The following is a 24743-nucleotide window of genomic DNA, read 5'->3' as shown; positions in this document are numbered from 1 at the left end:
TACCCATGCATGTCTTTGTTAACTTGACAATACTGTAGGTGCTGGCAACTCCACACACACAGACTATTTGCATAGATAAAACTATATTAAATTTGCATAGATAAAAAAATTATTCTGTATTTAGATGACTTTTATTTACACTACTCACACACTTTGGGGAAAACATACGTTACATTAGCAGAAAGTAACAGAACTTTGAACCAAAGAAAGAAAATCGGGAAAATGAAACTGTCATCATGACAGCAAGGAAAGTTAGAGTGGAGTGAGAGAGGTGAAGGTGAGGATGTAGAACGGTTGACCCATCAATGGTAAGGAGAGAGGGGGGGACAGTGACACAAACGGAGAGATAGGGCAAGGATACAAATGGAAAAGGAGACAAAAAGATTTATTCAGATTGAAAGTTCTTCAGTTCATCAGACATTTATTTTCTCAGGCCTCTCTTGGTCCTCTTGGAGCTGTTGACAGGAGACCCGTGTCAGAGACCAGATTTAGATTCAGACTTTGACCTTGTCTAGATTTAGAGGTTTAGGTTTAAACCCCTAGCAAAAGACAATCTGCATAGACATGTTTCTGAGACATATGTAATCAGGAAACCACCTCTACAATATTATCACCATCCATTATCAATATGTCTGAAAAGGCTGAGTTTGTGTCTATGGTCAATGCATTTCAGGAAAGACAGCAGGTATAAAAAAAAAAACACATTTAGTTCAACATTTTGAAGCCATGCATGCACCCACACAGGCACATGTGGTTTAATCTGTGTTGGCGTATGACAGCTGCAACAGATGATCTTCCAATGTAGGCAGCTATCCCACCATCATACTGAGTTTGTGCACATCTGTACACCTTGTGGGCTGCAGTCCTCAAGTGAGCCACTCTTTTCATTTACAATGAATGTCCGTGTGTTTCTGTGTGGTGATAAACTCGCCAACTGACTCACCCACAGGGGGACTGGGGACCGCACCCACAATGCTATAAGTGTGACCTGATAAATACTTTCCCAATATAAGATTCATTGAAAGACAACTGGTTGAGTCACAATTATCAAGGCCTTTGCGCCTGTTTCCAAGCGTTAATTGTTCGCAAAGACTGACTCAACCGATGCGGGGTATTTACAAACAGGGCGCACTTAGGTAAAATCGAAGATTGCCTGCCACATGAGCGAGAACAGGCAAGTTGCGCTTTCAATATGCATTTGTGGGAGGGTCATAGGGAAAGTGGGAGGGTCATGGGGAAAGTGGGAGTTCCACCCAATAAGGTGGGAGGGTGCGCGTAAAGTAATTATATATTCAGTGGTATTTACAAAGACTGCTAGTAAGTGCGTGCCTCTATTCTGTGGGGGAAATTCTCTGCCTCTTAAAAGCAGGTGTAAACCAGGTGTGTTTTCCTGTGTGTACAAATGCACCTTATTCAATGGCAGCAGTGATCCGAGCAAGGCGAAGACATAGGCCAATTTTTTTTTTCAAGGTTGTGGATGTTTTTCATGTTCGTATGCTTCATGTTTTGGTTACCTGCAATGTTTTGGGGGCTAACTCGTTGTTTATGACCATTGACATATGCACTTTTGTAAGGCTTCTCTCTTGGAAGTGGCTTTGGATAAAAGTGTCTGCTAAATGATTACATGTAAATGTAAATGATCTGCCCTGTTATATGTTCAGGTTTGCTGTTACTTCATGCACGTCGCTAAATTTAAGCTTGCGCTTTCTTTTCCCGTAGGAATATCCATGACAGATACATGCGGGCCCAGTGTTTCCTCTTTTAGAGGCGCGCTAATTACGCTAATGGGCGGAGTATGCACTGATTGCCTGATGAATGTCAGGTTTGATAAATACTACGCTAAATGAGGAAGCATAGCGGGCGCTATTACCGAACTCGCAAAAACAGACGCAGCATAAACTGCGCCATTGTTAGTAAATGAGGCCTACTGCGTCTTAACTACAACGGCCTCGTCAATAATTTATTTTATGTGTGCATTTGGTATAAAGCCTATGGGATCTTAGGGTAGTGTAAAAGATGGCCTTATACTGCAGGTTTTATGGCGAGAGAAAGATAATCTTTAGTCCTAGTTCATAAATTCAAGAAATGTAGCCATTGTTCTACTTTACAGTAGTTGCAAATTACACTTCAACAGGATAGGTGTGTCTCTGGCAGGGTGTGTCTATGCACTTTTCCTGTGACCTACTCGTCAGAGGCTTTAATAGGGGCCTACTCACCCCAAATACTGAAGTGCCTGTCTCTGCCCACAACACAAGTCTTTCCAGTCAACAACACCTTCCCTGGGAGTGGAAGAGTTTCATTCCCTTTGGATGAGCATCTGCGCTTGTGCGTGTGCGCACTTCAGGCGTTTCTTTGTATAGCACAATTTTGTGCGTGTGCACCAGTTTGTGTGTGTGTGTGTCATTGTGTGCCTGTGTGGGTGTTAGAGCTGGAGAGAGAGATGCAGAAAAAATATACAAGGGGAGAATTCAATGCATTCACCTTTTCTGGTGGTCACTCACACGGTTCCTAAGCACATTAATCTGGAACACGAGAGGAGATTTAGAACCACATGGACTACAGTATGTATTTTATTACATCTTACAGTAGTTAACTAAATAATTTATTGCAAGACACTATGCTATATCTACCATTACAATGAAAATACTATCTAAAGATAAAACACAGTACTTCTTATGCATTTTGGCACTATAATCATCATGTCTTTACAGATTCAGTATTGAGTTAACTCTGAGTTAAACCCTTATGATGTTTACATTGTATTATGTGCTCACCTCATATTTCTGCCGAGTGAACTGGTACTGGAGCTCAAACTTCTCAGCTTCCAACTGGTGCATCCAATCCCACAGCTCTTTAGCTTTATCCCTGTGCTCACACACACGCACACACACACATTCTTTGGTTCCTTAACCATTCTAGGGTACCTTGTGTTTATGGGGTCCTGTGCATTCTAACTTTCTAGAAAGCTGGGACTTAACGGTTGGGCTCAATTCACCTGAGCTTGTCCTGGCCGGCATTCTCCACATCCAGTGATTTGCGCCTGTCGTTCAGGATTTTCTTCTTCTTCTCTCTCTCAGTCTGTCTCTTGCCCACGCGTTTCTCTGTCTGAAAGATTAAGTGAACAATGTATTCATATCCAACTACCTACCCCTGTCCCCCCACATCACCCTCCTCTTTGGACAGCCATTCTCTCCATTATACTGCATCCCTGACCTCTTCCACAATCCCTTCTCAGCACCAACTCTAACCCTCCACCTATTCCTCTCCCCCTTCACCCTACCATTTTTCCCCTCTCCCCCTCCTGCTCCCATCTCATCCTGCACCCTTCTTATCTAACACCCTCCCACCCCCCTTCCCCCTCCTTTCCATCCTTCACCTTCTCTTCTCCCCCTCCATCCCTCCCACTTTCCTCTCTCCATCCATCCATCCCTCCCCTCCCACTTCCCTCTCCCCTTCCATTCCTCACACTCAGGCTCTGACCTTCTGCATGTAGCCTCCAAAGTGCAGGCTGGTCAGTGTCTTCTTCTTCTTGGCGTCATCCTCAGCTTTCCTTCTGGACTCCTCTTCCTCCTTCCTTGTCCTCTCATCCTGGGGGGGGGGTATAGGGCTAGGGTTAGCTTTCATTGTTCTATGTGTGTGTCAGTGAAAGGATGTTGTTCTCATATTAGACCAAAGGAGATTGTTTCTTGCCTCGAGACGCTTCTGTCGTTCTTTCTCACGTTCACTGCGGATCCTGTGCTGCTCGGCTCGCTCAGAGCGACGCTTGTCCTGCAGGACAAATCAGGAAGTGGGATTAGTCAGATATTCAAGTTTTTCTATAGATTTATTACTGGTATCGATCATCTTTGATCTTTCAGAGTTTTGGTTAGGGCCATGGGAAAGCAGTAGCAGCATTTTTGTGACAGGGGCGCAGGCCACTCACAATCCTGTCCTTCAGGTTGACAAGCTCCTCCTCTTCCTTCTTCCTGCTCTCAAAGTGGACCTCAATCAGAGTCTGCAGTTCATTCAGGTCCTTCTCCATTCTCTTTCGATGGATGTCCTTGACAGGGAGGGATGAAAAGGGGTAGAAAATTGAGAAATAAAGACAATTTGAATATGCCATGTGTATATTAATGTACATCTTAAGGATGCATATCATAAATCATTTGTACTTCTCTTTGATTAACATGATTCTATATACATGAAAAATAGGTCTACAAATGAGCATCATAACTTGTCTGCATGCTACGGTTCACAGTGGGATGCCCAAAGGCAAGGCAGCTTCAGACATCACAGTCACACACAACCCGTTCTTTTTTGTGATCAATTATTTATTGTTTGTATGACAAATGCTGACAAGGCAAACATGGCAAAGTGTGATACAACTATTTTCTATGTATTTTTTTCTTTCTTCGTAAACATTTCTAACAGAATCTAAAAAGGGATTTTAAGGAGGTTTTGAGGAGATATTGCCAGGTCAACATACTGTAGGAACCCTTTGTGAACCTTCTTGAACCTTCCAACAAATCTACTGTAGGGTTTAATTGTATACAGTGCTTAATCCCCAGTGGCAACTCTTGTACTCACATCAAAATCTACTTTCTCTCCATCTGGGATCTTGGGAGGGATGAGGTTCGGCATCATAAAAGGCCTTGAAGGAGGGAAGGAAAAAAGGTGAACTGTGAGATAAAAAGGTGAGAAAACATAGGAAAAGAAGAAGAAAAGTGTAGTGAGAAAATAATAGAAAGAACTCTCTCTAACAAAACCTCTAGTTTTGAGTGTATTCTGAGTGTACGTGTGGCAATGGGGTGAGAACTCACTTGAATTTAGGTTTGGCCTCCTCTATAGACAAAATAACAGGGAAGGACAAACAGAAAAGAGAGTTATCTTTAAGCATGACTGTCAGACAGACAAGCTCAAACTGATGGTTGTCATGCTTCAAATACAATAACACGGGTAGAAGTGAGAATGACTGACACACACTATCAGGGTGTGTCAGGTTACAAGACATAAAGGGGTAACATTCCTGCCATAAACAGGTTGTGTACAAGGGGATACTATCTCGTCATCCTTCGTTACTTAATTTCTTACCTCCTTCCTCCTCTCCTGCCTCTGCAAACATAAGAGAGGGTTAAAAGTGTGTGTGTGGGTTTGCAAGAAGGTATGGTATTCTAGATATATCTGTATGACAACACATGGTGCACACACACAAATACATACACACGAAAAACACATCCTCTTTCAGCTTGAGGATTGGCATTTAAAAAAAATAAGATTGAGGGGACTAACTAATAATAAATTCAAGGAATTTTCCCCTAGTTATTTCACACAGACATACATGTGTTAAGGATGTGTGTCACCCTTGAATGTGATTTGTTTTGTTTTTCCGTAACTGTGGCAGTTACCCCCTTGAGGACATTTGTCTGACAGACCGTTGAGCTCTGTAGAGTGGGGTGTGGTGAATGAGGAATGGAGACATTACACTGGGTGTGTCTGCAGACAGACAGAAACACACAGTGTGTGTGCCCCTGCGTAACTCAATAAAAGTTCTGAACTGCACTTCTCATTGTAATCACCATCCAGCCATGCAAACCAAATGAAGCATAGCGCAAGTTCAGTCAGGCAAGACCACTCCCTGCACTCGCGCATCTTTGCCCGAGTGCAGGGAAAAGTAAGGAAACATTTGACAATGTTTCACTACTAACTCCCCCCACTAAGAACGCTCTTCTTTCCCTCTTTCCTATGTTGGGCTGTCATATGGTTCAGGCTGTCGAAGAATCACATGATCGTGCCTTTAAATAAGATTCTCTCCCCGTGTAGTTTGTCCAGGCTATCAAGTGAGCGATCCTCCACCTCCCCGTCGCCACCCGGTTCTTGTCTCTGTCTTCGACTCGTTGGTCGTCGGCTGCCGCCACCACCACCAGTGTCTGGACTCCGTGGGGGATTCTTCTCGGATCTTGGGCAGGCGCCCAGTGATCTATTGTTCCCCATGGGGTCTAAGCTCCAAACATTGTAGTACGATTATCATTCGGTAATAAACATCACTTTACTCATACCAGGTCTCTCCTGATTGAAATAGCTAGTTTCTGGTGTAGATGGCTTTTTAGAATTTTTTGGTTAAGACATCGCAGATCTTCTTGTGCACTGTCTTTTAACGCATGTGAAATGTTGAGATTTACGTTTTGTCCATTTAGCAGATGCTTTTCATTCAAAGCAGCATGTGTAAATTGAAATTACATCACAAAATCTACATTTTGTGGGTGCAGTCAGTTACGTGACAGCAGGATGTCAAAGGTCTCAAATACAACATTCAGAAAAAGCCACCAGAAGTATTGTACTGCTAAGTGCAGCTCTGGGTGTCCTTAGGCCAACTGAAAGGTAGTTAGTCCATGCAGATTGTGATGTGTCTTGAGGTGTCTCTTCCAACCTCATCAGAAGGACTGGGATTTATCTAGATCATTCCATCACTGTGGAGCACATACAAAGAAGCACAGTATGGTAGATGTGCGACCCTTCTTTAGCAGTGCAAAGCTGCTAAAGTTGGGGTGCACGGCTGGATGATGCCCTGGATGATGCCCATTTTCTGGTGGGCAAAGAGAAAATTGTTGTGGGAATACAGCATACACCTGTGAAACACCTAGGCAGACATTTTAGAACCGAAGATGCACTAGGTTAGCTTCTGAGGCACCGGGATACCGTGTAACGCTATTGTCTAACAAAATGAAATGAAAATAATTTGATATCTTGCTTACATAATTGATCCGGTAGTCAGTGAGACGGGCTCCATCATGTGGGTGGAATAATTGCATAATTTAGTAATCTGGCTGGTCTATTTAACCAATCAGGAGCCTGGCGGTACACATAGGGGTTGAGATAAAAGAAGTGAGAAGCTATGCAGAGATTAGACAACCTAACTTCACGAGACTGAGAGGAAAGTTCACCAACGCGGATTTAAAAACATAAAAAACTCAGATATGTACTGTACGCACAATACATTTCCTATGCTGTAAAACTTCTATCCACGTGAAACTTATATTATCAATAATGCAAAACCATCAATAATTGTGTATCATGTCTTAACTGAATAGAAAAAAACTGATTAGATATATCTAAATAATCTGCCTGAATAATGAATACACTTCAAATTAAACAAAAAGGACTTGTTGATCATTGTCATGTCCCATAGGTACTATTTCTGACGCATCCATGGGAGAAGACGGAGATATACATTTCAATATTGTTTTATTTATTTTTTATGTAAACTATGCTATGCACAATCCATGACATCCAAAGATAGCCAACTGCTCACATCTCATTGACCACAATGGGATTATAATAAAGATTGTTTGCCATGGGCATTCACTTAATAAGTAATAAAACTTTGGCTAAACATCTCTATTTTCCTGTTCTGTGGGTGCAATACCCTGGCCGTTTGCCACTGCCTCATCTCGCTCTCCATCACTTGCCTACAGCCCTGCAGTCTTCATTGTAATGTCTGAGTGGCACTGAGTGTCATTCATTACGCATGGCAATATTGTGCAGAACACAACATTCCACAAAGGAAGCACTGGATTTTTGATGGCTGCATTGTAGTGTGCCCCCTCCCCAATATTCTTTCTATTGCTCACAACGTTGACAGCATTGAATCAATGCGAATTGTCTCTGAGAGGAAAGGACTGTGTACAGTATGCTGTGATGAGCTAGGTTATTAATGGATATTCCCTGTCTCACATTAGTGACCCGTCCAGAGCTTTGCTCTGGAAGACATTAAGTACCGAATTATTTTTAAAATAAAGAATCCTAAAATGAGGTTAATAGCATACAGTAGGCATGAGTGCACATTTACACAGTGGGACTGTCATGCCAAAAATGGCCGGGTGCCAAAAACTGTCCGGAACTACATTATGACGTCAGGCGGGACAGTTTTTGGCACCTGGACAGTTTTTGGCATGACAGAACCATTACGTGGCTTCAATTAAATAAATAAAGTTAACTCCTGAGAACCAGTCAAAGTGTCTATGTTTCTTTCAGAAAGAGTTTGTTCAGACAATTTAGGATGCTCCGCAGGCCTTGATACTCACATACTTCACTGCTCTACTGTTATGAATTACCTAAAGTACTGTATTCGTGTGTCAATGATTGTACAAATGTGTGTGTGCTTGGACTCTGGTTGACAAGAGGACAGATAATAGGTAGACAGCCTACCAACACTGCTCCGGGGTCTTGAGTGAGCTACCGTGCTCTGGAAGTTCAAGTGCTTGCATGATAAGGTCGGTGTGTGGGTTTGGGTGTGGCATACAGGAAGAAAGCTTTGTTCAATGCCAATGTGAATTTTAAGGCTAATGTAAGGGCTTTGCATTTAACATCTTAAAGCAATGACACAGCAAATGAGAACAGGCTAGCAAAAGCCTTTAGCGCTACCTTCCTCTGCCTCCTCCTCTTGCACCTCCTCCTGCTCCTCTTCCTGTTCCACCTCCACCATCTCCTCCCCTTCCTCCGCTGGGCAAGGCAAGTAAAGGCTCACTGTTAGTAGGATCAGCTAACCGCCAGCAGCACCAGCAAACACATACTAAAACACACACACAATCCATGACATCCAAAGATAGCCAACTGCTCACATCTCATTGACCACAATGGGATTTTAATAAAGATTGTTTGACTTGGATAAGTAACAAATGATTAATTGCAGCATTCCTCTCAAGTTAAACTGGTGAAATGCAATGTACATTTCACCAATAGCTGTAAGTCATCATTCATCAGCACATATTATAACTTCTATGCATACAGAACAATATGTTGATTTGATCAATAGTTGTGGATCATAATCTTGCTGTATTGATTCAAATGACATTTGTTCAATTAAAAGCAGATGATGTGACGTACATAGAAAGAGATGAAGGAATACATCTGTTATATGCACACACACACACTTAAAGATCTTGGACTTATTACACACTAATCAATGTTGTCACAGTTTTCACCATTCCAAGACTCTAACTGAATAGCATTCTCATGAATGTTGACTTTTCTAGTCAAGTAAAAGGATCACTTGTACTGGATGCAGAGGGGTACATGTAATTACATAGCAAATGGAGCAGGGTCATACCTTCAGCCACTTCCTCTGAGAAACACACATGCAGGGAAAGGAAAACAGTAAAAGTATGATTTGTTTGTTTTTATCACAAGACACACACTCCACCAGCAAATAATCAACTGACTTAATGTATAGTCAATGACTATATCCAAATACCCACATTTACACAATCTTTCAACTCATTTATGTTGATAGGCCAGGCATTTTCAGTCACAGTCTTTCTTCATCAAATGTACAGAATGACAAGGTCATCTGGTTTGTCAAAATATTGTACAATTTTTTTTTTTTTACTTTGTTAAACTTACCCCATGCAGTCACAAACACAGATCCACAAACACATATTCTTACCTTCCTGCACCCTGTGGGAAAAGACAAATTGAATACCTTTATTCCAAATAGCTAATTTATATTAGGTTAAGTATACACAACGCAAACCTTACACTAGTAAAACTGTATGTTTCATATAAAGTATTGCAATAACCAGAAGCCAGATCACGTTTCAGTGAAAGACACTCGATTGGTAGCCTCTCACATTCCTGACAGTTAATTCACTCAAGACCTATAGCTCTTATGTGACCTTGTAGCAGGGTGCATATTGAAGGTTTAATGTGTGACTTACTGGTACTCCTCCACTTCCTCGTTGTCAGACATGTTGGTATTTGTAGTTCTACTGCAAACCTAAGCACAGAGACAAATTCATTTTTCTCTGATTCTAACACCAACAAGAGTTTGTAAAACCATTACAGGATTTAAATGTTCTCAGTTTCATCACTAAAGGAACTATGCTTTAAACCAGGGTTCTCAAAGTTTCTCATTAGTGGTTATATCCACAATACCAACAAAAGAACCATAAGGAGTTCTAAATAGAACCTTCTTGGATTACAATACGAAATAGAAACTTTCGTCAATTTGACTTCATTCTGTAATACCAACATAAATGCATGCTCCATGGTATTCCAGTTCATGTAAAATATAAGTAAGACTTACCTGAGCGAGACAAAAAGATGGAGAGATCCCTTTTGACACCAGCGGAAAAGAACACCAGTCTGTTAGAAGTCCTCAGCTGTGCTAGTGGCCAACAGATATGTGACCAAATATAGATTGGAGGAGAGAGATGGAGTGAGAAAGAAAGATCCACAGAGAATGGTTTTGTGGAAGAGAGGCTTCATGGGACACATTGTGTTTATTAATAACTTCTGAGATAGCATGCACACACCCTTATCATCACTTCCAAAAAAGGATAATTCTGTTGTTGTGGACAAACTGGTGCCACACACACACACACACACCTAGAATTTAAAATACACACACAATCTACTCACACGCAACCTGAAAACACACACACACAGTGGCAGGCTGCCATTGAAAAAACACATGCATTCCACTCTTATCACCCCCCTCTTGAGCAACTGTTTTTAGAGTAGAGGAGAGGTGTCTGTCCTTTTCCATCTTTTGTCAGGAGTCAGAACAGTGCCTAAGCAAGGACAGAAGAACTAAGCAAGGTTTTTGGAAAAATACAACCCGATATTTCATTATCTAGAATTAGTGAAAAAATATACTTTCAATGGAGCTTTGTAGGTATATAACACTTTATTTGCAAGACAGTGTGTCAGGCAGTACTGTGCCCTGAGAGACAGTGTATTGAGCAGTACTCTGCTCTAGTAGGGACACAAAGGCATTTATTTATCAGATGTGGGTCAAAACACAGACACACACACACCTTATTCACTGAATTAAAATCCCAGTATTGCCGGTTCAGTTCAGGAATGGACATTTATCAAATGAAGCGCCATCACCACTGCAAAGTGCTTTAAGAATCACCCTAATGTCAAAATGACTTAAAAGGAGACTCCAAAGTTTCCTTAGAGAATTAAGCACAGAGCATCACAGAGCTTTTCCCCCACACACTTTTCTCCTCTGATCATGTACTTCTCAATCTTTTTTATATTTTCTTGCGGGGGAAAATAGCATTAACAGAAAAAGAAAAGGTAGACAGTGGTCTTAATGACAAGTATTTCCCCAAAATAAATGTTAAGCAATGATAACTTGGACAGGGATCAGGGTTGGGGGGGGGGGGAGTTCTTCACTTGTAAACCTTGCTGTTGGTGGTTGATTTTGGGGAGACCTCCCCTCGTCTCTCAAACAGACTTCTCTTACTGACGATGTCCACATGCCTCAGGTCCTAGAGAGACAGAGAGATGTGGAGTGTAATTGATTTTAAAATGACCACACATGCAAGTAATGAATATACACATGCACAGAAAAACACACCACTTCAAAATCCACACACACCTCAAGCCCTTAACCCCCACATCACAGACAACCACCTCTAACCCACTCCACACTACAAAATGCATCTGGTAAGCATGACTCACAGGGAATCTGGCTGGTTGCCAATTTGTAAAAATAAAAAAACATTAGAAATTGTTTTTAGGATGAGCACAAGAGCAAGATGATGTTGAGGTTCAACAAAGAGTTTTGAGAATTTCAACTGTGATCTAAAAAATGTACCAAAGCGACTGAGAAAAATAATGATGTAAATGGAAGCCAGGATATCAACTGGACCCGGCGGTTACAGCTTTATCCTCCCTGCAAGAGATTACCCTCAGATGAATGGATTATTCCTGGTGAGAGCCACCAATGATTGTATTGTGTCAGGATGTCATAGTTTGTACAAGGTGGGTCATGTTAATGTATTACCTAAGTTCCTGCCTATTCCTCTGGTCAAAAACTACAAAGAGTGTGTGTGTGTAAGAGAGAGTGGAGTGATCAGGGGCCGTATACATAAAATATCTTGCCAATTTAGGAGAAACACAAACAAATTATGAGTGTGTCAGTCCTAATTTTAGGACTCCTAATTTTTTACAAAGCGTTTAACACTTCACTACATCGGTGAAAGGAGGCCAGAAGTCAAAGGAATTTATGTTAAGGATGACGATAGATTCATCCTAGAAGTTGAGCAACATTAGTTGTATGATACAACAAATCCACAAATAGCCCACACAAATTTGTATCTCGCGAACTTGCCAATACAGCTGACAATTGAAGGTCCGCTTTTCCTGCTCAGACCAAAAGGGAGAGCAATAGCTTTGGGTGAATTATGTGTTGTGGACACTCTATTCAGAATGTATAGAAATTAGCTAAATGTGGTCACTCAGATATTTGTGAGAGTTAGTTTGTGACATTTGAGGTAGCAGGGTTAACATTATTCTGAGTTCAATCCACAACTCTGGGTTGACTGATTGAGCTGTCAGACAGTGGTCTTAATGACAAGACTTTCCCCCAAATAAATTTTAAGCAATGATAACTTGGACAGGTATCAGCGTTGGGGGGGGGGGGGGGGTGGTTCTTCACTTGTAAACCTTGCTGTTAGTGGTTGGTTTTGGGGACACTCCATTCAGAATGTATTGAAATGAGCTATATGGGGCCACTCAGATATTTGTGAGAGTTAGTTTGTGACATTTGGGGTATTTTAGAAAGCAGGGTTAACATTATGCTGAGTTCAAACCACAACTCTGGGTTGACTGATTGAGCTGTCAAACTCGAGTTGATGGTTTCAGAACCGGTGGTAGAAATTAGTTTAGTCAACTTTGAGTGTGATTAACTCTGAGTAAAGCTTCTGCCTGAGGATATAAAAAGCCCTTATCATTGGAACACAGATAACACTATTCATCATGGCAACAGGAAAAAAAAGACTTGAAGACTTTCTCCCCAGACAAACTGTAAATATTAATGACTGTTTATGTCAAATATCAGAATCAGAATCAGAAAGGGATTTATTCGCCATGAAAGTTTGCACAGACAAGGAATTTGCTTTGGCAGGAAGGTGCATACAATAAACATATACCTAAAATTTAAATATGTGGACTAACTATACTAAGGGTACATAAACTAGCAGTACTAAGTGGGATTAGAATAGAATTAAATATACAATAAAATATAAGTTGCCGTAAATTACAATATAAAAATACAAAAATACAAATATTACAAAAAATACAAATGTACAAGATACCATGTTGTGGTGCAGTGCAAAAGCTGAGTGTTTTAAGCAATAAGTCATTTGAGTCAGTGTGGTCCCTAGGCCTTGTTGAAGAGGCCAACAGCGGAAGGGAAGAAACTGTTTTTGTGGCGTGAGGTATTGGTCCTGATAGACCGCAGCCTTCTGCCGGAGGGGAGTGACTGAAACAGGGAGTGTCCAGGGTGGGAGGAGTCGGCCACAATCTTCCTCGCTCGCCTCAGGGTCCTCGAGGTGTGCAGGTCCTCGAGGGTAGGCAGATTGCAGCCAATCACCTTCTCAGCAGTACGGATGATACGCTGCAGTCTGCTCTTGTCCTTGGCAGTGGCAGCAGCGTACCAGACGGTGATGGAGGAGGTGAGGATGGACTCAATGATGGCTGAGTAGAAGTGCACCATCATTGTCTTTGGCAGGTTGAACTTCTTCAGCTGCCGAAGGAAGTACATCCTCTGTAGTGCTTTCTTGATGAGGGAGCTGATGTTCAGTTCCCACTTGAGGTCCTGGGAGAGGATAGTGCCCAGGAAGCGGAAGGACTCCACAGTGTTGACTGGGGAGTCACACAGGGTGATGGGGGTGAGTGGGGCTGTGTTCCTCCTGAAGTCCACAACCATCTCCACTGTCTTAAGAGCATTGAGCTCTAAGTTGTTCTGGCTGCACCAGGTCACCAGGTTGGCCGCTTCCCACCTATAATCAGACTCGTCTCCACCAGAGATGAGCCCAATAAGGGTGGTGTCGTCCGCAAACTTCAGGAGTTTGACGGACGGATGACTGGAGGTGCAACTGTTGGTGTACAGGGAGAAGAGCAGAGGAGAAAGGACGCAGCCCTGAGGTGATTCGGTGCTGATGGACCAGGAGTCAGAGACTTGTGTTCCCAGCTTAACGCACTGCTTCCTGTCAGACAGGAAGTCTGTGATCCACCTGCAGGTGGAATCAGGCACGTTCAGCTGGGAGAGCTTGTCCTGAAGCAGGGCGGGGATGATGGTATTGAAGGCAGAGCTGAAGTCCACAAACAGGATCCTGGCATAGGATGCTGGGGAGTCCAGGTGAGGTAGGGTGAAGTGGAGGGCCATGTTAACTGCATCGTCCACAGACCTGTTGGCTCTGTAGGCAAACTGCAGGGGGTCCAGTAGAGGGTCAGTGATGGATTTAAGGTGTGCCAGCACCAGGCGCTCGAAAGACTTCATTACCACAGAGGTCAGGGCGACGGGTCTGTAGTCATTATGTCCTGTTGGCCTTGGTTTTTTGGGCACAGGGATGATGGACAGGGACATGAACAGCTATTTAATATTTAAAAAGCAATAGCAGTAGCAAAAGAACGTGAGTTGGCCGTGGCAGAAAATTGTTACAGAGTCAATGCATAATTTGGGGAAAAAACAGGGTTTTATCTTGTGTTCCACTTATTCAATATTTGTATGTTCTCACACAAGTGCAACGCAACAGGCATCAAACGTACTTGGTAGCAACTGAAGATTAAATAAAAATGTATACTTTAAACCGGTAAGATATAATTGCAATACAAGCAATTGTGATGTTGTTGAGATTCATTAAACAGCATTCAGTGGCTAAATTTTCAGAGCAAAAATATTGCCAGTATTTAATTTTGTCCATTTGAAAGCAAATGATTTTGTATACATACAACTCTCAAAATGTGTGCTAACTGAACATATTCTAATTTGACATCTGTTAGAGCCAACAGAGAAAAGGCAGAGGCCCAGAGAACAGGTGGGGGAGTCCACCACCCCCACCACCATCAGAGGCTGAAGAGTTTGCCTACTGTCCAGCATTTTCACTTACAGAGAATAAAAAACACATCATAAAATGAAAGGCATGTTGTCTTTATATGACAAAGGGGAAGTAATGGTTCAATTATACATTATTATAGCATATTGTATCTCTGACTGCTCTCCCATCTCGTTCCGTGTTTGTGTTCCAAATTGAGAACATGTCCACACTGTGTCATAGCTGAATTATTCTGCAGAAAAATTTTGAAGCTCAAATATATATTAATCAGGGAATGATCCAATCGTGGTCTGATTAACCAGTTTGTCATGGAAAACCTGCTGGCGAGCAGGTTAGGTTCACAGAGTAAGTTACCATGGACACTGACCAAACGTTTTCCTAACCTCTCTTTCTGGAACGAAAAAAACCCGGAGTATGCCTCTTTTCAGGGTTAACCAACTCAAAGTTTTCACTAAAGCCGCTACCAGGCATCCATTTCTGCGGCACCAGTCAATGTCTCTTCATCATCGTAATCATCATTATCATTCTGTGATGAAAAGCATTCTGTTGGGGGTAACTGCTACTACAACTTGAAATAGGCACCAACCGATATTTACTTTGTATCATATGTATCGAATATGATTAAAACCAAAGTGACATAGAGGCTACAATCACAAGCGTATAGGCCTAAGCAAAATATGCCTTATCTGTTTGTAGTATGTTTTTATATTTAATATAACATTGAACATGCTATTTTCCATGCTAAGTCCACCATTTTTTCTCCTGTAATATTAACGGACAGTGGGGTTAAATGTTCAATGTATGGACTGTCTACTGCATGTATGCATTGATTCGGCAGCAATTGTCTCCCACGGCAATTGTATACGCTGTTACAGCCGTGTTGCTTTTTTCCGGAATAGGCTGTGCTCATATTGACCCTAAACACGTAATAAACCCAGCTAACACGTTGCGGCAACGTTGCCAGTAAGTGATCAGTTGGTAACCCGCGACGTTACCTTCTGGCAACGTCGTGGCAACGTCGTAGCAACGTTATAAAGGGAATGTTGCCAGTTGGTCCCATGGACAACGTTGCCACGACGTCGTACCTTGGTCGGCTGGTTACGTTATTTTTAGACCCGTGGACAACGTTGCCGCGACGTCGTACCTTGGTCGGCTGGTTACGTTATTTTTAGACCCGTGGACAACGTTGCCGCGACGTCGTACCTTGGTCAGCTGGTTAAGTTATTTTTTGGTCCCCTGGACAACGTTGCCGTGACGTTGTACCTTGGTCGGCTGGTTACGTTATTTTTTGGTCCCATGGACAACGTTGCCGCGACGTTGTACCTTGGTCGGCTGGTTACCTTATTTTTAGACCCGTGGACAACGTTGCCGCGACGTCGTACCTCGGTCGGCTGGTTACGTTATTTTTTGGTCCCGTGGACAACGTTGCCGTGACGTTGTACCTTGGTCGGCTGGATACATACATTTTGGTACCATGGGTTAAGTTGCGGTTAAGTCGCTCTTTGGTCGCAGGACAACGGATCTCGAGTGCAATATAGGCTAGTGGTTTATCCAGAGATGGACAGATCACACTGGACTGCTCTCAGTTCTGACACTTTTGCAATGTAGCCATAGTCTACATGAATTTCAATCACACACAATATTAAATGTTGCACCCAGCACGTATAAATGTAGGCAATGCATGTAATTAATGTGCAGCTCAGCCCCAGCATGTCATTGGTCATCAATTTTCTCATATGCAGAAACATAGCTTTAATAAATAAAATACTGAATTTGGAATATAATTTAGTCTTTCATTCTTTACTATAAACATGTACAAAAGCAATCAATGTGTGATGTGTAACATGATTAAGCAAACATTCTTTGTATAGCACACCAAAGCTGTATGACACACAATGCAAATTTGTGCTCCAATAATTTTTGTGATACAAAATTGTTAAAGGTGACCAAAAGGTAAGCGACTCTTAAGAGTTTCATTTCCAAAGACAAGTCATCACAGAATATTACAATTCTTCCTTAGCAAACCTGACCCTCAGTCTGCCCCTGAGCAACAACTTTGCGCATGCCCATTTCAACGCATCGCTGAAACTGGGGTTTCAGAAGAGATTTTGCAGGGGTTCAACACCGTCTTGTACGCATTGGATTTCAACTGGAAATTAGCTACTTCAAAGGTGAGTTTCTTTACAGAAATAGTTTAAATATATAAACATATTTTCAGAAATTGGATGGGGCATGCTAATACGTATATGTTTGAAATTTAGTCCATTTAGCCTGTTTATGTGCTATCAGATTCACATTGTTTACGTTAGGATTTCGCTAGCTACAGTACAGTAGAGGTTAAACCCTCCAGAAAGTTATGTTGAAATACTGAAAATGCATAGGCCTACATGTTATCAAAGTTTAGCGTCTCACAAATCACCCACAAAAGAATCAGTGAAAATAAACGTTCAGAACTGTTAAAAAACCTTGTCCCAAAATAGTTTATTTAGCCCGGAATTTTCAAAGACTGTGGAGCTAGCGTGGCTGATCACGTTTTAATCACAGTCGGTCATGGCATGCACAGCAATGGCGTCTATAAAAGTATCATGTCACTAAATTTTCCAATTTGTACATGACATCTGTTTTTGGATTTATTCGTTTTAACCTTTAGATGCGTGAGTTCTAAATATTTCCGACGCTTGCACCAGTTATTTTTCCAAAACGGCAGCTAAGTAGCTTTAATTAGCTTCCATTACCTAGCAACCTAGCATAATACTCGTAGCAATGCTACTACCTGCTAGTGTTACTTGTTAGCCTACTAATTGTAAATTTTGAAGCCATACTATAGCGTTTGTCATATAGTTTTTGTCTATCAGAAAACAGTCGGTTGGAATGTTCAGAATCACACATGTGCAACGCTACGATGTGGGGCCCTGCTTTCGAACGATCACATATGTGCAATGCTACTCCTTTAATATCAATAGGCTGTAACTATGTACATAAACTACATTCCATTTTCATTTCTGTACAGATTATCCTACCACCGTCACACGGCCTAGCACTGTGTCCCTGGGAAATGATGGTAAAGTAATGAATGACCGTTTAAAACAGTGACTAATTGTATGAGCCATGGCAACCTAAAGGCTATGTTTTGAAGCAAAAGCATGACTTAAAACTTTTGCATCACCAGATTCCATACCCCTAGATGTCAACTCTGGTCTGGTGGAGGTGAACCAATTGGGGGCCCAGGAAAACAGCTGGCAGCCAGGCAAGTGCAAATATAAGTATGGAGTTCGATTCCCGGTCATGCCAACTGACGTTGTGTCCTTGGGCAAGGCACTTCATCCTACTTGCCTCGGGGGAATGTCCCTGTACTTACTTACTGTAAGTCGCTCTGGATAAGAGCGTCTGCTAAATGACTAAATGTAAATGTAAATAAGACACTCAAAAAAATATATGCTTTGTATACAACCATTCAAGGTAACATTTGTTATTTACATCAATGTTACAGCTAATCTAGAAGAACCACAGTGTATGCCAATCATGCTAACTCTTGTAAACTTGTTTTACTTGTCTTTAATGACAGACACATTACAGGTTATGCTCCAGAAGATGGAGACATTGGAGGAGAACCAGCGAGAGGCTCTCCTATTCAGGCGACTACAGGGCAGACACACTGAAGAGGTGCCAGTGATGGACCTACAGGTGGCCCAAACACAGGCTGAACTCCAAGATCTTGAGGAGCGCCTTAAGGTGCTGGAGTTGCGAAAGAGAGTGGTAAGTGTTTGGAGATGCCATGAACTATGGCTTATACGCAGTGTTCAGCGTTCACATTGGTGCTGACAATAAGTTCATGACTTCTAATTCCAGACGCTGTGATGAAGTGGAAGACGGGACTGGGAGAGAAAGCTGTGGAGCTCCTCATAGAGGAGACACTCAAACACACCCCGGCAGCCCATTCAAAACAAGCCAGGTGAATGAATCATGATTGCAGCTTCCATATCCAACCTTTCACATGGCTATGTGACAAAAATCTAGAATCACATATTTTTTTGATGATGTATATTATTTTAGATGTGATTTTTTTATGACTTGTATAGCGCCTTTTTACACATGCAATTATGTTGATAGAACACTAACTTATTTTGTGCTTCATTGTCAGGGCCAACAGACAGGACCTCTAGCGGGGACTGGTAGAAGATTTTAATTCACTGTTTGGCACTTTGTTTGAAATAAAAATGACAATGTTACATGGAAATGCTGCCTTGTTTATGATTAGCTGGAGTTAGGCTACACATCACACAAACATAGTCCTCCTAAAGTTGGCTACCATGTAGCCTATTATACAAGAACAAGTAGCATTTTGGGCAAATGAGGTCTGCATATGAACCGCCCCAATATAAGCAGTAGAATTGAGAAATATAGGTTACTTAGTTAACGTTGCAGTTACGGACTGGCAACGTCACAAAATTACGTTGCTAGGAGGTCGCGGTTACAGACTGGCAACGTCGGAAAATAACGTTGCCACAACGTCGCGGTTACGGACTGGCAACGGCACAAGATTACGTTGCGGTTACGTTCTGGCGTCCCACAGATGCACGGTCCCGCAACGTTGCGGCAACGTATGTTTGGTCATCGAGTGACGTTGCGGCAACGTAAGGGCAACGTAATTGTTAGCTGGGAAAACATATCTAAAGTGTGGTGAAGTAGGACAACTTTTTTTGTTGCCGGGTATAATGGTGGTTCCTAGTATCGGAGCTCCATTGATGTTGGCTTTTAATAGTTTCATGCCTGCGCTTAACTCAGAGTGGACATACTCAGAGTTTACTTCACAAATTCAAATCAGCTTTTCTGGAACCGAAAAGTCGGAGTTTCCCATTTTAGAGTAACTCAACTCAGAACTCAGGGTTAGGCTCACAGTTTGTTAAACCTGCTACCTGGAATACCCTTCTGGTTTACTACAGCTACTGGGGACTTTACCAGGTTAAACCAAATTCAACCAGGTTAAAGCAGATTATCAATACCTGCTAATACTGTAGATGCCAGTAGATGTCACTGTCGACAAATGTTTCAGTATTTAAAAAACAAGTGCACAGTGGCTGTTCACAATCCACACCAGTCACCAAGCCTTTAACCTCCTCTGAGCTTTCCTTTTTCACATTAACAGCTGACATGTTACATAAAAATGGCATAAGCTATATTTAGACAACTTGTTTCTCCAACAGTCATCAAAACAACATCTCAACATAATGTGCTAACATTTGTATTTTTTGCAGCAGTCTTTGTAAAATACATGCTCTGGGTCATCCAACTCCATGTAGGCCTAGGCTACTTCTAATTTCGATTATTAAAGGTTATGTCAGGGTTGCCAGGTCCAGCAAAAAATTCCAGCTCAACGAGTGCTCAGAACCAGCCCAAAACTGCAACTTATATTTTATATTTTATTGTATAGTTTATTTTAATCTAATTCCATTGCTAGTTATGTACACTTAATTTGCTAGTTATGTACCCTTAGTATAGTTAGTCTTCATATTTAAATTTTAGATTCCTATATGTTTAATGTTTGCACCTTCCTGCCAAAGCAAATTCCTTGTCTGTGCAAACTTTCATGGTGAATAAAACCCATTCTGATTCTGATTCTGAAAATGCCTGAAAACTAGCCCAATATTTTTTGGGTGTACAACAGAGGAGTTAACACATTTATCCAATAGATGCCTCCATAGTTAAAATGTAAAAAGAACTGGTGGATTAATATTTTCCTTGTTTCATTGGTTCATTACAACAAATAATTTAATAATGCCGCTTGCTATCACCACCAAACAGAGACACAGAGCAACAATTACTATATGAAAGTGAGGAGACACTAAAGGAAGTGTGTGTAGGTTATGAACTCTGAACACTCCCCTCAAACTTTCCCCATCCATGCTGTTTCCCTATCCCAGCGCTGGCCGCCACGGGACAGAAATGCAGCGGCCGCAGTGAGGTTTAAAAGTGGCCCAAAAACCCGCCACCCACGACGATTTTCACCCGCGACACTGTTTTCAAATTAGCTCAATTTGGCTAGAAACCCGCAGGTATGGCAACCCTGGGTGTTGGCAAGTTGTGCGAAGCTAGCAATTTTCATCCACTGCATCAGAGTCGTCTACGGAGAGCATGTCCACTCCCTATTAAGCCCCATTGTACTGAATTTGGTTGCAGTTTCACCAGAGTTCCACTGGGGGTGATCGCTGGCATGAGCGAATGAGGCAATGAGTGGAAAATTACTGGGAGTCTATGGAACTAGACGGCTAAATTTGTCTCTTTCGCCTGATTTCTGAAAGTTCAACATGGATTATAGGTCAAAGTTGAATGAACGAGTACTTATGTCCTTTCGATCTCTTACAAGGTGAGTCGTTGTTGCCCATAACACGCTAGCATTCTGCTAATGAATGCTGATCGGTTAGTGAAGGACTGATTACGACCAGAGATCCCGCTTGATGGCATCCGAAGTGTGTGTGTGGGTGAACATTTCGGCAGAGGTGTCAAGTAACGAAGTACAAATACTTACTTACCTTACTTAAGTAGAAATTTTGGGTATCTATACTTTACTGAAGTAATTATTTTTCAGCTGACTACTTCTACTCCTTACATTTTCACGCAGTTATCTGTACTTTCTACTCCTTACATTTTAAAAATAGCCTTGTTACTCCAATTTCAGTTCGGCTTGTTTTCATTCTGGCTTGTCATCGTTCAAAAAAACAATTTGATTGTGGTTGGATGAGAAGTATAAACATATACCATTCCGACACCCTATTGATTTATACGTGATCCATCTGCACATGACACAAAATCACGTCAAACTCCAGCAAGGAAATAGCAGACGTATGTAGCCTACGAAGATGTCCATGGCAGAGGCTCAAAAGAACTCGAGCAAAATGTCCGAACCAAGCACCAGCAAGGAGGTTGGTAGCTAGGAAGATTAGCCAACCCTTCTACATCCCTGGCCGTACCTGGAAGAATTTTTCGACATGTTTGGTTGCAAAAACAACTCCTTTTGAATGCGCTGCAAGCTCTGCACACCCAAGTAGGCTACCACGAGCGAATGGCTTTCACAAACTCGCCGTCTAATTTGAATGAAGGATATTGATGATTGAACATACCTCTGAAGTTTGACTATTTGCAGCATTACAATACTTATAGGCAACTAGTCATCATATCTTCCGCTCCATGAAACACATGTTAATGCTTAGTAGTAGGCTACACATATATGGTTCTTTAATGTATTTGCATTGTACTAAAATGCGTTCATTTTCAATGGGCATAAACAGGTGCAGCCCACATTTTTCAACATTCACATTTCAATATAACAAGTCATTATGGCCTTTGGAAAAATGTTTTTTTGGTGGGAGGTGGGGTCGTGCATTAAAGACCCCTGTGCCTAAGCTTTTGTCCTTAATGGCATTTTTTCCCCTTACTACTTTTACTTTTATACTTTAAGTAGTTTTGAAACCAGTACTTTTATACTTTTACTTAGTAAAAAGCTTGAATTTATACTTCAACATCTACAAAAGTATTTTTAAACCCTAGTATCTATACTTCTACTTGAGTAATGAATGTGAATACTTTTGACACCTCTGCATTTCAGCGTGGTCTTTAAAACATTAACAAAGCAAAACTCTTTCGAGCACGTGTATTGACAAGGAGAGCCTAACCTGTCAGCTGTGTTGTCAATGGCTTGAAAAAAAAAGAGCTTGCCGTAAAGCAGTATCTCTGTCCGTACGATGTGTATGACGTCATTGACATTTTAAAAGGCTTTTTAGAACAAAAAAGTAACTTAAAAACACCCAGCAGTGTGTATTTTCTTTGCCTCCTCTTTCGAATGCAACATTAAAATTACGAGACAAAAAAATCATATCCAGAGACAAGTGGATTTGGAGGGGTATAGCTCCATAGATCTCCATTCATTCTGCAATCACTGGTGAGCGCCCTCATATGGAACCAGAGTGGAACTGCAACCAGTTCAGAAGCCGGACGTTTCCCGAGATTCCCGAATTCCAAACGATTCAAACCATAATATCCCACCCCCTCCCTTCAAAGCCACTCCCACAAAACACATGAACGCGCTGCCTGACTACAGAACTGCCGGGAGACAAGTGTAGTTAGTCCACGAAAGAGAGAGAGCTTCTGAGAGAGCAGCATTGTTTTTTTCACGAATTACCCCATGTCGCATTCACATGTAAGAACACACACAACAATGACACATGGCATGGCACTTGGGCAGCGCGTGTCGCTGTGTATTCAGCCCATAGGTGTAAAAAAGTGTTTCTCAACAACATTAGGTGTGTTCAACTTGCGGCGCCGTCTCAAGTCGACAAAAAGTCTAACCAGCATGCACTTCTTCCAGCCAGCTGTCAGCGCCTCCGGCAGGCTAGGTCACTGTGACGTATGCCATCAAAGTACCATGAGATTGATTTGAGAACTGCCAGCTGTGTAGCTGAGCATATTTTCTCAAGAGCAACTGCACGGGTTATAATAAGTGTATTCGACTTCATGCATCGCCGGCAGCGCATGAAGTCCAACACACCTAATGACGACACAGCTATTTCATGATTGTCAAGACTAGGGATGCACCGAATCCAGATTTTTGGGGTTCGGCATAATACCAAATCCACTGGTTAAGATTCTGCCGAATCCGAAACCGAATCTTCCTCCCATCCTCAGTCCATTAACACAGTAAACACATTAATGAAGTAAACAACGTTCACAGCAGTGTATTTTTATTTATTTTTTACTGTTAAAAAAGAGAATAGGCAACATTATGCCAGGAAAACAAGTGGGAAAAACTATTTTGACAATTACCATATGCCTATGTTTACCCTATCTCAAGATCCAATCAATATCCAAAATATTAGCCTTTTAGATTTCTTTAATTTCTTTCGGATGTTTCATACGCAAATGTTTTAACAGCGGAGATGTTGTGTATTGTTTAGGGTCCTTGCCACCACGAGACAAATCATCATTGCAAATTGAACATGTAGCTGGACTTGAATCGCCTTCTTTAGACTGAAAGTACTGCCAAACAACACTTTTCTGCTCACGAGTTCCATGTTCACCTTCTCTCAGCCTACTTCATTGAACGGTCCACCTACGTAAACACCTTTTCGTAATCAACGGCTTCATTATGTCAACCAGCGTAGCGCGTAGTGCAAGCATAGGGTTCGGTGGAAAAAATTCTAAGCTTCGGCTGAAACCGAACCCCGTCAAAAAGCCCAATATTCGATCGAAACCGAATCCTGTATTCGGTGCATCCCTAGTCCAGACTCACACAAAACAACTTTGACGCGTTTTTTGTATTTATTCTGACACCTTCAGTTTCGCCAATGCTCAAATCCGGACCAAACAGTACAAATGAATTAAACATTTGCCTTTATTGACAGACTGCAATAGCCTACTATTGTTGAAGAAAGTGTTTTTGTCCACCTCTTCCGGAAAGACTACGTTTAGTTGAGTTCTGGTTGTATTATCAATCTGCAGATTGGAGAGAGTTTAACATAACCCAATACATAAAATGACAAATTTCAGTGCACTGGTTCGTGCAAGTTCTAATGCGAAAACAATTAAATTCGCGACCATGCAGTTTGTCAGCGATAAAGTAAGCAAACAGCGCTTGATCCGCCATGACTGATGTCAATGCAGCTAACCACGACAAGCAGGAATGTCTGACTTTGCCGAGCTGTTTTTTTAACTCCTCCCCGACTGCACCTATTGCCTACCCTGCCTTTAACTTTGCGTCGTCAATCTTCCAAAATGTCTCCGCTGATTTGTGATGTAAGGTTTTGTTGTCTCTTCTGCTTGAGTGTATGCCAGCTCTTAAACACAGTTTACCATTTAGAAACAACTGAATAACATGTTGGCTGGACAATCAACCCAATCATCAATCAGGATTTTTTTCATAAA

General features: G+C 41.7%; 3 protein-coding genes across 5 annotated transcripts in view; 1 reads left to right on the top strand and 2 right to left on the bottom strand.

Annotated features, from left to right (window-relative positions):
• The window catches only part of LOC136946502 (plakophilin-1), a 40786-nt gene extending 34697 nt beyond the window's left edge, over window positions 1-6089 (top strand). The window contains exon 15 of the mRNA XM_067240855.1: window positions 5800-6089. The gene's annotated coding sequence lies outside the window, so the exon portion shown is untranslated. The remainder of the gene's footprint in view (window positions 1-5799) is intronic.
• Window positions 133-9135, bottom strand: tnnt2a (troponin T type 2a (cardiac)). 2 transcript variants are annotated; one of them, XM_067240859.1, is made up of 12 exons: window positions 9086-9135; window positions 8401-8478; window positions 5071-5091; window positions 4800-4821; window positions 4567-4630; window positions 3923-4039; window positions 3691-3768; window positions 3481-3588; window positions 2996-3105; window positions 2775-2865; window positions 2482-2522; window positions 133-455 (listed from the first exon to the last, which is right to left on the bottom strand). In XM_067240859.1, exons 2-12 carry the CDS (start codon window positions 8459-8461, stop codon window positions 422-424), a joined length of 747 nt encoding a protein of 248 aa, XP_067096960.1. In that variant the 5' UTR covers window positions 8462-8478; window positions 9086-9135; the 3' UTR covers window positions 133-421. The 2 variants fall into 2 exon arrangements, with proteins under 2 accessions (XP_067096960.1, XP_067096959.1); XM_067240858.1 differs by lacking the exons at window positions 8401-8478; window positions 9086-9135 and having other exon boundaries at window positions 4800-5786.
• A 1509-nt stretch (window positions 9136-10644) lies between these two features.
• The window catches only part of lad1 (ladinin), a 30825-nt gene continuing 16726 nt past the window's right edge, over window positions 10645-24743 (bottom strand). For both annotated transcript variants that reach the window (XM_067240347.1, XM_067240348.1), the window contains exon 12: window positions 10645-11255. In XM_067240347.1, the coding sequence (XP_067096448.1) occupies window positions 11157-11255 (99 nt within the window). In that variant the 3' untranslated portion in view covers window positions 10645-11156. The remainder of the gene's footprint in view (window positions 11256-24743) is intronic.

The sequence above is a fragment of the Osmerus mordax genome, chromosome 7, assembly GCF_038355195.1.
Source record: "Osmerus mordax isolate fOsmMor3 chromosome 7, fOsmMor3.pri, whole genome shotgun sequence".
Lineage (NCBI taxonomy): Eukaryota > Metazoa > Chordata > Actinopteri > Osmeriformes > Osmeridae > Osmerus > Osmerus mordax.
The sequence above is the reverse complement of the archived record's forward strand: the minus strand, read 5'-3'. Positions and strand labels throughout refer to the sequence as shown.